The sequence below is a fragment of the Python bivittatus genome, unplaced genomic scaffold, assembly GCF_059951505.1.
Source record: "Python bivittatus isolate LINGU-HERP-01145 unplaced genomic scaffold, Pbiv_v1 ctg000080_np1212, whole genome shotgun sequence".
In the NCBI taxonomy this organism is placed as follows: Eukaryota; Metazoa; Chordata; class Lepidosauria; order Squamata; family Pythonidae; genus Python; species Python bivittatus.
In genome coordinates this window covers 13,521,524-13,534,630 of record NW_028277035.1, presented here as the reverse complement: position 1 = coordinate 13,534,630, position 13,107 = coordinate 13,521,524, and the positions used below count along the sequence as shown (strand labels likewise).

At 41.0% G+C, this 13,107-nt stretch overlaps 2 protein-coding genes across 4 annotated transcripts in view; both read right to left on the bottom strand.

Moving 5' to 3' along the window:
• Positions 1–7,319, bottom strand: part of LOC103067351 (C-type lectin domain family 4 member E-like) — a 38,722-nt gene extending 31,403 nt beyond the window's left edge. Inside the window, exons 1-2 of one of the 3 annotated variants that reach the window (XM_088133583.1) lie at positions 5,783–6,065; positions 4,618–4,720 (exon numbers count right to left, since the gene is read on the bottom strand). Coding sequence is in view for 1 of the 3 variants with exons in the window: in XM_088133580.1 (XP_087989706.1) it covers positions 7,176–7,251 (76 nt within the window). In the remaining 2 variants the exon portion in view is untranslated. Of the gene's footprint in view, positions 1–4,617; positions 4,721–5,782; positions 6,066–7,175 lie in introns of those variants that run through there. The other 2 variants (XM_088133580.1, XM_088133582.1) reach the window with 2 other exon arrangements.
• A 1,107-nt stretch (positions 7,320–8,426) lies between these two features.
• The window catches only part of LOC148216628 (uncharacterized), a 28,447-nt gene continuing 23,766 nt past the window's right edge, over positions 8,427–13,107 (bottom strand). Inside the window, exon 10 of the mRNA XM_088133575.1 lies at positions 8,427–9,462. Coding sequence (XP_087989701.1) covers positions 9,333–9,462 — 130 coding nt within the window. The 3' untranslated portion in view covers positions 8,427–9,332. The remainder of the gene's footprint in view (positions 9,463–13,107) is intronic.

Sequence of the window (13,107 nt, the reverse complement as noted above, 5' to 3'; positions counted from 1 at the left end):
AAAGTTTTAAGAGACCTCTGTTGATCATCCAGTAAGAGAAAATTATTCAAGTCATTTTTCTGATTTAGTAATTGTACATCTCTTTTAAGCAATCAAACATCAACTGGTTTCAGTTGTATATCCAATACATCTTTCTCCATATCCTTCTCATTTCTTGTCAGATTTAAATCCAGATTCAAATTGGTTTCAAACCTATCCGGTATAGCTTGTTCTTCTTCTGTAACTTCATTGACACACCATCCATCTATCATATCAAATAATTTCAAGGATCAATGTTCAAAAATATCTACCTATCAAAGTGTTTTGCTCAATTTTTTTTTGGTTGGCAAGACAAAGTTATTATCCTCTAGCTCCCTCTAGTGTAAAGTTCTCAAAGCTCCATTATCATGTTTCTTCTTAAAGAAACCCAAACAATCACCATTTCCCAAGGAAAGGATTCTTCTAATTAATTTAAAATCCACAAGAAGAGTTCTTCTAATTATTTTAAAATTATAAATCCAAGTCCATCTGGATCCTTAATCGATTGTTAACTTTCCAAAATCAATATTCTAAGCACCCTTTTGCTGTTTAATCCCAAAAGTAATAATTTTCCACAACTTTAAAATTGTATTTAAAGACTCCAAGAAGAATGCGACTCACCCAGTGAATACTATATACATTGTCATTCCAAAGAGTTTTAATATTTCCAAGGCAATTTTTTAAAAAAGCAAATCTAAGATGATTAAGAAATGAGACTTAGTTGGAGTCTGCTCCCGGTGAGACTAGAGAACTGATGCCTGTGCTTTATGGGAGACACTGTGCCCAAAAGGCAGTTGGATGCAGGATCCAGCCTGCCCATAGTTCTCTCTGGATAAAAGACAGATCTTGAGATTACCTTCATGCATGCCGGACAGCTTTTTTGGGGGGGGCGTGAGTCAGAAGCAGATACTGTTGTTTTTACAACCACTAGTGATCAGCTGGGATTCAAAAGTTTCATCATGCTCTGAGCCATTAATGTAGCCTTTTTAAGGACTTAAAGTTCATCCAAATCTCATCTTTTTAATCACCTTGGAGATTAATGTTTTTGTTACTGTTTCATTAAGATTGAAAAACTTTCAGAGCTGCCAGTTGGGCAGTCGCTGGGTGAGTTTTCTTCAATCCATTTAAAAAGAAAGAAAATTATGTGTTTCCAGCTTTGTAAGATCTTTATTTTTTGTAATATATAACAAAAGAAAAATTATAGTGTTGTTCTTTGGAAAGTTTTTGAACACTAAGGATTTGGATGAAATTGAGTTAAAGAAAGACTTGGAAGTTAATTAAAAAGTTCCTCTTGTGTGGGAAAGAACTTTATATTTACATTTTGACCTAATAACAAAGCCTTGAAGGTCTTGTCTCATCTCGTGTCAGAAGTGCAGGAACTGGGAAAGGGAAAATTATTAATCTAAATGTAAAACATTAAAAACTTTAATAAAAGTATGGATTTATACAATTCTTGCCCAATGCCAGGCCACGTTGATGGAAAAAATATTTCTGGCCAGCAAGTCGTTCTGTGTGCATGTCGGTCCCAAGGGACACTGTAAAAGATGGATAGTTGTTTGAATAGCACCACATTCACTGTAAATATTCTTGTCCTCAGGGAGAAACCCCCATTTTTCCATATGGTCTTTAGTTCTAGCCAAACGAGTGCACAGTCTCTTTAAGCATCTCCAAACCGTCCATTCCTCCTCCAAACCTACAGGCAACTCCTCAAGCGGTTCTATCCAATCATAAAGATGTTTTGCTTGAGATTTCCATCTTTTTAATAGTTCTGTTTGAGGTGTGGTAACAATCTCCTCAGCGCAGTCTAAAGAGCTCCTTCTTGATTTCAATCTTTTTATAGGAGGTACTTGGCCAAATAATGGCTGTGCCGGATCATGTAACATCTTTCCATATTCCATGTCTTGTGCCACACTCCTTCTAACACCTGGAGGGGCTATTCCCACCCAGATATACAGTTTATCAAGTGGAGTAGGGCACAGACATCCAGTAACGATGCAAATGTATCACTAAGTGCCCTGTCCACATGTATAGAGTGCACAGACCAACGACAAATGGGGCAGGCATACTCTGCTGCTGCGTAACATAATGTGAGGGTAGCCATTCATAGAGTAATAGGATGGGCACCCCAGATAGTTCCAGCCAACTTTCTGAGGAGATTATTATGGGTGGAGATCTTTTGCTTTAAATTGCAACAATGTCTTTTAAAGGTTAATGTTCCATCCAATGTAACACCAAGGTAACATGGTGTCTCACAATGTGCCAGACTCAGTCCATCCCAGATAATATCAAGCCTATGTCTGGCCTGCCTGTTTTTGAGATGGAATGCACAGACATTAGTTTTTGATGGATTAGGTTTTAGTCCATTCTCATTATAGTATTCTGACATAGTCTTAAGAGCCAGAGTAAGCCTAACTTCCACCTCTCGAAGTTAGCTCCCTGAGTAGTAAGTGCCAAATCATCAGCATAGATGAAAGACAATGTATCAGGACCAACAGGCTGATCATTGGTATATATATTAAATAACAGAGGGGCAAGACCGTTCCCCTGTGGAAGGCCATGTTGCTGGGCTCTCCACCGGCTCTTTCTGCCATGGAAGTCAATAAGAAATTGTCAATTTTCAAGTATTGTCTCAATACATTTAGTCAGAGCAAGATCATGTGTGATATTATATAATTTCAAGAGAAGCTTCCTGTGATTAACTGTGTCATAGGCAGCAGATAAATCCACGAAAGCAGCTCCTGTAATTAGACTTAATTGAAAGCCATCCTCTATGTGCTGAACAAGTTTAAGTATCTGGCCTTGAAGGTTAATCACTAGAGAACACCAGATGGTTGCCTTAAAGGAAACATTTTATAAATTTGCTCAAGAAATCCTAGGAATATTTAACCCTATACAGGAACCAAGAGTTGCTACTGAAGAGAAACAAGTACCTTGGAAAATAACTAAAATGGATTTAAAGGTGGCATTGTCGAAGGCTTTCATGGCCGGAATAGGATGGCTGGTGTGGGTCTTCCGGGCTGTGTGGCCGTGTTCTGGAAGTTTTGTTTCCTAACGTTTCGCCAGCATCTGTGACCGGCATCTTCAGAGGGCAGGAGCACAGACAGGGCAGGAGCTGGGCACCGAGAGAACCGGTCCTGTCTGTGCTCCTGCCCTCTGAAGATGCCGGTCACAGATGCTGGTGAAACGTTAGGAAACAAAACTTCCAGAACACGGCCACACAGCCCGGAAGACCCACACCAGCCATTGATTTTAAGGTGGACTTAAAAATTATAACCTATATGAAAGGGATGGAAATATTGGATTTACAAATGTAATTGGATGATCATTTGAAAATTTAAAAAGATATACAAATAATGTACCAAAAGAGGGATGTGGAGTACCTGTTTAAATTGGAATATAAGAGACTTATAGGAGTAGCTACATTGAAAATACATAAGGATTTTGATAAAGATGACAAGGATTTTGAGAGAAGACACAAGAATAACAGAAGAAGATAGATGTTAGAACTTTATCTATGGGATTCAAGGATTGATGGGAGGAAGAAGAAATATAAAACTGGTTTATTTGATTATGGTTAAGTAATGGGTTGTTATTTTTGGTGATGTTAATGGTTACTTTAACTGGATTACTCTTTTTTGGAATGTCCAATTATGTGTAATGGATTAGTCTGTAATATCTATGTTACTATTTTTGGGATACAAATAAGGGATAATTATTTCTGGTAATGTTTAATAGTTTTTTGGGTTTAATTTTTTTGTAATATTTAATTGTTAATTGAGCTAAATAATGGATTGCTATCTCGGGTGATGATTAGTGGTTAATTTTTTTATTCATTTGTAATGTTTAATTGTCAGTTGGGATGAGATTTTGATCATTAAGAGAGCAATTAGGGGGATTATGTTTAAATGGAAAGGGGCACTAAATGCTGATGTTGCTAGTTATGTCTGTTAATCTTTACACCTTTTGCTGATTAATAAGGAGAGCTGAGGATTTAAGCACAGGTTTATAGAAAATGGGGTGAAGTATAGAATGAAGATGTATTTTGTAGTATTTAAAGAGACAGTGATAAGTTGATAATGTTCTATATTCTTGCTGGGGATGAAGGAAGAGATTTCTTCTCACTACTTTTTTTTGGTGGAGGGATTTTTTTTTATCTTTCTTTGCACTGTCTTATATTTTTTAAACTGTTTTTGTATTTGATTTTTGTATTAGTTTTATTAGTTTTATATAATCTTAAATAAAAATTATTTTAAAAAAAGAAATGAGGCTTTGTTCATGGCTGTGAGGAAAAATGGTTCCTCCCTCAACTTTCATCTGCTCAACTCATAAGTGGACCGCAAAGTATCGATTCTTGCAGTCTACTCACAAGGAGCGGCTGTGCGGAGTCACGTGGGCTATCCCAAGATCTCCCCTTACTCCAAGGTGATTACTGGCAGCCAGGATCCTGCATCCAGCTGACAATCGCTGTCAAAATCACCGTCTCACTGCGAGAGAGACATCAGCTCGCCATGGAGCTCACCAGAAGTCTGTTCCAGTGTAATGTAAACCCAGAAAATAATTTTGCTACTTGTTGGGGCGGGGGGACATATCTGGGCTTACCTTACACTGCAACAGCCTTCCCCAAATTAGCGCCTTCCAGATGGGCCAGAATTAAACTCAAAGGAGCCAGATCAGTTTTTTTTCTCCTAAACATATTTTCTGCCTGTTAAATAAAAGGTCACAGAAATATTTTAAGAATGTGTTCATCCCCCACACTATCCACCAAGATTTAAAAAGAAGATTGCAAATCTATCCAGCGGTGAATGGAACATGAATGTAGTGGCTACTGACTTCTTTTTCAGATATATTAATTTAAGGGACTTGTATTAAAAGAGAAACAAACAGCAAAACAAATATTTTCCTTTGATAGAAAGATTTCAAATCCCACAATCACAATTCTCCATCCCTTGATTAGATCAGCTTTATGCTATTTATCATTAGTCATTAGAAAAGCATTTGATGGTGGCTGACCATTCCCCAACATTTTGCATTGGGCAGCTCGCTGCTGCTGCTGCTGCTGCTGCTGCTGCTGCTGCTCACTTTGCTTGGCTTTTGCTCCAGATTTCTCTCCTGAAGTGCCACTGTAGGATTATTGGAATGTTGGGCAAGACTGTAGATCTGCTTTGCTTTCTACAAGGCCTTATGGTCTGTCTCCTCTCTGTGCACACCTACTTATAAATAAGCATTTATTTATTTCACATATTTTCCCCACCACGATTCAGAAAGACTCTTGGCAACTTGCATAGAATAAGTCATACAGTTAAAACATCCACAGTACAATCTAAAAACCTGGTAGTCATAAATAAGAGACAATAACAATAAACAACATAAGCAAAACCCCAATTCTATCAGAAAAAAATAGAAAATAAAACATGAAGTTGCTAAATGCCATAAACCCCCAGTATTTTCTCTTCACAAATAAAGCCAAGCCTAATAAGTGGGGACCTTGGGACATCTGACCATTTGGAAAATCAGGGAGCAGGTAACCCCTTTGCAATATAGCTTTTGCATCAATGCTATCCTTACTCTCTCAGAAGCTCCACTCATGTAAGACGCACCAATGCAGTTACACCTAAGGATATATCCATAAGGCTCTCGTTAAGAAAAGTGAGGTCCTCTTTCAAATACATATTGGCGTGATCCTTTGGCTGGTGCTAGTCTTATGTGAAGGGAGGAGTTTCGAATTTTAGGGATAAAGCAAGGGCTAGAGTCCATGATCACTTACCTGGAATAGAGATGCCTTACTGGATGAAAAAAAGAACTTCTTTGGAGAAGGGAGAAGATGAACTACTTCATCGTCAGAGAAAAAGTGAAATCAAAGCTTGGACGTTGCACAGATATTTTGCTTAGTTCTACAATTTGTTTGGCATTCCCCTTATTCAGCTGAAGGGTTGCTTTCTGTGGTAAACTAAGGTCTTCCTCTTTGCAAATGATCATTGATGAGTTGTTATCCCCGAACTAACGTAGCCCTTGCGCTAAGAGATGACATTGTGGAGTGAAGTGGTCATTTGGGGAGTGATGCTTTTTTATGGCCATTGAGCAACAAATTTAAGTGGCTTTTTCTGCAGAATTAAGTATTTTCTTCTGTGGAAATACTGCGGTTTCTCCAAGCAAGGAAAACCTGAGAGTGCCATAATTCACAGCCACACTCCTGATATTGGGACGCTTGAAAAGAAGTCATGCTGGTTGGGAACTCTGTGTCTGTGACTGAAACAATATCAATACCCACCAAGTGTGACACAGTTCTCTGAGGCAAATCGAAAGATGTTTTTGAGACACGTATAACTAACCATTTTCAGTATTAGGTTCAGTACACGCCATGCCTGTGCCCATGTAACAGTAGCACAATGATGCTTTAAGAAAAGAAAAGTCACTTCCATAAAAGCACACATCAGAGCAAAAGAAAAGAGAAGGATTAAGTGACTATTTTGCTCCCTCAAACCAAAATGGACTTTCCCTCTATTAGAAAAGGCACTGAGTAACTGTTTTATGCAGCTGGTAGGACAGAAAGTCAGTTTATCTATCCAAATGAAAATGATAAACAAACAAACAAATATATAGACTGGGTCTACATATCTTGCTTAACAAGCTACACAAACTAACAAGCTAAAATTGAATCGGTTCATATAGCATGTCACAACATTTTACAATCATGCTGCAAAATTATTTTGAGATCCCCATGAACAACAAATTTAAGTGGCTTTTTCTGCAGAATTAAGTATATCCTATCTCATAGTCCTCCATAGGTTCATCCCGCTCTTAAAAGGGGATTAGGAAATATTTTATCTGTCAAAGCAGGATAAAGGATCGCAACGTGGAGGACGTTTTCATTTTTGAAATGCCACAAGAAGTCACTTCTATTCTGGCACACTACAGGAGCTTCTATTTTGACACGCAGTCTAGCGTGAATAGTCCTGATCAGGCGTCACCAGCCTGGCCACATCTGCAATCTAGATGTGGGCATTTCATCTCTCTGGATCTCTCAAGCAGCATGGATGTGGGAATTCCAGGGGTTGGTCCCTGCATCTGGAAAATGCTAATTCAGGCATCCCACGTGGTATGAATGCACTACCTCAATGCTTCCGTTCCTATCCCACCAGATCCAGTGCCGGTCCTACCTTTTGGCTGTGATGGTGTGCTGGAACTTGGCAGTTCAGCTCCCAGCCTCTTTGTATATTGATTCTGTGCAGCCATACCTCCTGGGTGTGTGAATTTTAATAGAGAAACCTGTTTCCCAATCTTCTAACCGCACTAAGCATTCTATTACTGTATTCCAGTTGTCACAGGTTCACCAGGGTTTGTTAACACTTACTTTCAGTTTTTCATTTCAGCAAAGCTATTTTGACCACTATGCAAATATTCTCAGAGGCTTGAATATTTGGGACAATGAAAAAGCTGCTTCTTACTAACAGAATCTTTGCTATTTTGCTCTTTCTACAAAAGTGAATCTGCAGTAATGGCTAAAAAGTTGGAAATACGGTAAGTCATAAACTAGAGTTTACAAATCACAGTAGCTGGTTGATGCAACATGCTAATTCAAAGCCAATCAAATCATATTTTAGCTTAGTGTGATATATGAACCAAGCCATTGATCCACATAATTTAGAAGTTAATCTAGACCAGTGTTTCTCTACCTTAGCAACTTTAAGATGAGCGGACTTCAACTCCCAGAATTCCCCAGCCAGACATGCTGGCTGGGGAATTCTGGGCGTTGAAGTCCACTCATCTTAAAGTTGCCAAGGTAGAAAAACACTGATCTAAACAAATTAACTACTCTTTATCTGTTAAGGTTCAGAAACACTGATCTAAACAGATCAATTGTAGCTCTTAAATAATGAAACTGGATACATTAAATTGCTTACATCTGCTGTAACGCATGCTGGTACAGTCATGTCAGTGGATAGAAAAGATCAAGGATTGCTTCCATCACATACCACAGTAGTGTGGAGTGATGAGATACATCCAGGTTCAGATCCTTATTTGGCTATAACATTTATGGGAAGACCAAGGACATGTTCCTATCTTATTGCCCAACCCTTTTTAGAGAACAAAATAGGAATCAGGCAGGAGTCTTAAATTCTTAAAAATAGGACATAAATGTAATAAATAAATAAATATGTGTGTGTTTTAAGAAATAGATTTCCATTCTCAGATTCCTGTCAGAAAATACACATCTAACTATTGGAGTGGAGTCCTCCCAAGGTCTAGGCCAAAAATGCTCCCCATGTATTGTTCAACAAAAGCGGGTAATGGAACATGGTACCAAAAACAGCTGTCTGCCTGAGATGTTATTAATATGTGGCTTCTGTTAAGCCACAAATTTCATCTATCACAAACTGGACTTACATTGGCCAATATGGTTGGCATAACATTAATATTTTAATGAAGATTAACCATGATTTCCAAGCAGTGTGTTTGGTCAAACATGCAAAGGTTCCTTCTTGGGATACATTCTGATACTCATTAATTAATGATTTTCCAGCAACATGCATTTTCTATTTTAATTGGTTCATTGGTTTATACAATTGTATATACTGTATATTCTGAGTGAAACAAAAGAGAATTCAGAAAAGAGAATTGCCTGTGCAAAGTATTTGATTTGCAAATATTGTGGGTAAATACTGTTTAAAAATAGTTTTTGTTGAATGAGGTTGCCACTTAACTGCGGCAGAGGCTGAGGTGGGGAGAAGAGATGCGCAACCTCTGGTAGCAAGAGTTTTCTGTGGTTTTGCCTCCAGCAGCATATTTTCCCCACCTGTTACTACATCAGGATGAAAAGGAGCACTGCCCACATATATGTGTAAGAAGGGAGTCCTAGTCCTCCCAGATGCTATATGCTCGTAATCACACAAAATCACAATGGCATAAAAACATATGCCAACTTTTCACATTAAGTAGCAAATACCCTCAGAGCAATCGTGCATAAGCAGCACACCCAATTCCCCTGGTGCACAGCAGCAAGCATGATCACAGATGCAACTTAAATAAAGTTCAACCAGGCAGCAGTTGCTTTGAAGGAAGGAGGACCAGTTTGCATGCAGTTGTTTCTCTATGACTCAGTGTGTTTGTGAACCCCAAGAGAAACGCAAAAGATGCAGTCAGTATTGAAAAGGAGAACGCACAAAAGGTGGAGGAGGAGCCTTTGCTGCTCAGGGGACCTCAGCTTTAAGCCTTTTTTAAGAAGGTGATATGAACATGACTCTGGGGACCTCCTGGCTAATATAGTAGCAGTGGTTCCCTCAAGCTTGAAAAGGCTGCTGCAGACAGGAGCACCACTAGCATTTCTTTTCACAGATCCAGTATTCGTCTCCAGAGCAGGTGGCATCATTCCACTTCCCACTGAAGCGCAGGGTAGCACAGTCCTCGCCCGATCCAGCGTTGTTGGGCTCACCGTCCCCCCAAAAGCTAATGGCGGCAGCAAAAAGGTCATTGTCAGTAGCAGGAAACCAATCAGCAAGTGTCATATGTCATTGTGTAAACCACATTTGGAACTGTATGCGCAGTGCTGATTGCCCCATCTCAAACCCGGGGTCTCCAGATGGGCTTCAACTACAATACCCAGAATTCTTGGGTCTTCATCTCCTAATAGAACCGAAATTTTATCCAGATTGAAAAATGAAGCTTGGGAGGGACTTCTACATCCATTCATTTGAATGCAAATATAACCCTATATTTTGTCTTTGTCATGAATCTCCTGCCCATCAATTTCATTAGGAATATTCAACTTCTAACAATACCAGTGAGGGAGAAATATATCCCTTTGTCCACTTTTTCTACAGTGGAGAAACACAAATTATGCTTCTCTCCTCCTCTTTCTACCATCTGATGTTACAGTATTTTTTTGTTGTGATGTTGCTTTGCATCTGATACATGTTAATCTGCCCAGGGCAGCAAAATGCAGGCAAACAAAACCAAACAAATTATTGATAAACAGCAAAACCCCAATCCTAGAAACTGTTCTCTCAAACTTTCCAGTCTATAGTTTCAGTTTCCCTGAAAGCACTGCCTGTTCTTGAAAATTAACATGACAAAGGGCCAAATCCCAAACTTAAAGTTCTCAAAAAGGCAAATAAGATAAAAAGAAAGAGGCACTGCTTTTATATGCAGACACACTTAATTTACTAATCTGTAAAATGTATCTAATTTAGGTTCCAAGAACTTTTGGAAGGAAATGAAAATAAGAACGGAAGATGAACAACAACAGATGCTTCCTTCTACCAAAAAAACAAAAAAAAAAACACAAAAAAACCTTGCCGTCATTAGTTGGAAAGAGATTGCTGACATTAGGACAATTTTTTACCCAGGAATTTATCATTGTTGAGCCAGTTTTTCACCACAAAGTGAAAAATATGCTTATAAAATGAATTTCATGTTAACCCCTCAGGGAATACTTAAAATCTTTTTGTAAACAACAATCCCTAAATCTAGAATGAAAAATCATCTGCTTTTTTTTTAGTAGGATACACTTAACAGAATAGCTCAAAAACCAATATTTGTGCTCAGTTGGTCTCAGTGTGTAGGGCAGTCCATTTATTTATTTATTTATTTATTTATTTATTTATTTGATTGATTGATTGATTGATTGATTGATTGATATGGCCACCCATCTAAAACAAGTGACTCTGGGCAATGAACAATCATAAAATCAATTAAAACCAAATTATAAACACAGTACAAAAGAAAATTAAATATATACAGTACCTGAGAAGATTATAATCCACAGATATTAACATAACCAGGAAACAGGGCCCTTAAAACACTTGGGACTCCAGGCTCTGGCACATAACTAGGTCTTCAAGGCTTTATGAAAGGCCAACAGAGCCAGGGCCATCCTAATCTCTGAAGGGAGAATGTTCCAGAGGGCAGGCACTGTGACACAGAAGGCACATCTCTTAGTCCCGCCAGCCAACATTCCTTGGCTGACAGGACCTGGAGCATGCCCATCCTGCCAGACTGGACTGGATAGGTAGAAACAACTGGGAGGAGATGGTCCCTCAGTAACCTGGTTCCAAGCCATGAAGGGCTTTAAAGGTGACAACCAGCACCTTGAATTGCACCCGGAAACACACAGGCAACCAATGCAGCTCACGAAGCAGTGGTGTTACATGTGTCAAGTACCCGACACCATTTACTACCCATGCAGCCGCATTCTGCACAGTTGCCGTTTCCAAATGCTCTTCAACGACAGCCGCATGTCAGCATGTTGCATTAATCTAGACAGGAGGTCACAAGGGCATGATTGACAGTGACAGAGCCTCCTGGCACACAACTAGCACACAACCCAAAGGTGCGCAAAGGCCCTCTTAGCCATGGCTACCACCTGCTCTTCCAGCAGGACCTGTGAGTCCAAGAGGACCCCAGATTGCGCCCCAGATCTGACTGGGGCAATGCCACCCTCTCCAAGACCAGTGGTGGAAAAACCTTGACACTGGAAGGCCCAAGTACCCAAAGCTGCTCAGCCTTGCTTGGGTTGAACCAAGCCCATTGCACTCCATCCAGGCCCCTACAGCCTCCAGACACTGGGACAGGACATCCACGGCATCACACAGGCAACCCAGGGTAGAGATATAAAGCTGGGTATCATCAGCATACTGATGATACCTCACCCCAAACTGTTGGATCAACTCACCAAGCGGCCTCATATCGATGTTAAATAAGAGGGGAAACCTAGCTCTGCGGCATACCAGAAAGTAGGGGCTGAAGCTGGACCTCTCCCCCCAACAACACCAACTGGAACCGACTCCAGAGGAAGGAGGAAAACCAGCATAGCACAGTGTTGCCCGCTTCCAACTCTTGAACCTGGTCCAGAAGTATACTATGATCAATGGTATCGAAGGCCACTGAGAGGTCAAGAAGTGCTAGGATGGATCCACTACCCCCATCCCGCTCCCCCAGAGGTCATCCAAGAGCACGATCAATGCCACCTTAGTCCCATACCCCAGCCTGAATCCTTACTGAAAGGGGTCAGATAGTCCGCTTCATCCAGGATCCTTTGAAGCTGCCATGCAACCACTTTCTCCACAACCTTCCATAAAAAGGGAAGGTTGGAGACTGGACAAAAACTGTCCAGATTAGTTGGATCAAGCAATGGCTCCTTGAGGCCTGGATGATTTCAGACAGACTCATGGCTGTCGTGGTGGCCGTAAACTCCCGAGCTACCTCAGATCCTGCCCCCATGGAAGGCAAGTTGAAGTCCCCGAAGACCACAAGCCTGGGGAACCCCACCACCAACCCAGCCAAAGAGCCAAGAGGTTCAGGCAGGGAGGTTGCTGCGCAGCAGGGAGGCTGGTACAATAGCAACAGTCCCAACTGATCCCTCTTAGAGCCCAACTTAAATAGGGTCTTGCACTCAGCAATCTGAACAGTAGAGCCCCTGGATGCCTTCCAAATATCTTGAATGACCACCACCACCCCACCACCCCTACCCTGGGGTCTTGGCTAGCGCCACCCTGGAACCTGGCTGGGCACATCTCAGAAAGGGGAACCCCTCCTTCCTGTCCCAGCCAGGTCTTGGTAATACACGCCAGGTCAGCCTTCTCATCAACAATAAGTTATGAATGAGAGTGGCCTTACTGCAAACTGACCTGGCAGTCAGCAGCAGCAGCCAACAACCCAGGGCCTTGAAGGTCTGCCATCTGGGGCCCGGGAATGAGCTTGAGGGGCTAGAACATGCCACAGGAACAATATATCTGTGGACCTGTCCCCAAGAGCGGCCCACTCCCCATCTCCCATCATATCTCCCAATACCCATCACTACTGGGATATTATAGCCTGCCCCCATCCCTTCAGAGCCTTTCCCCTCCCCATCCAGAAAGGTCCATGTCCAAGTCCATAGCCCCCCCCCCAGTACATGTACATATCCAGCCACAACATTCTCCAGGTCCATCAATCCAGGGTGCTTCTGCTTAGCACTGCATATAAGGGCCTACTCAACCCTATATGCTCATTCCCCACCACCACCAGTCCACTCTCACTAGACTAGCAGGGAGCTCACACATCCAGCACTAAGCAATCCAGAGAGTGAATCAGTCCCCCCCACCAACTCTCACC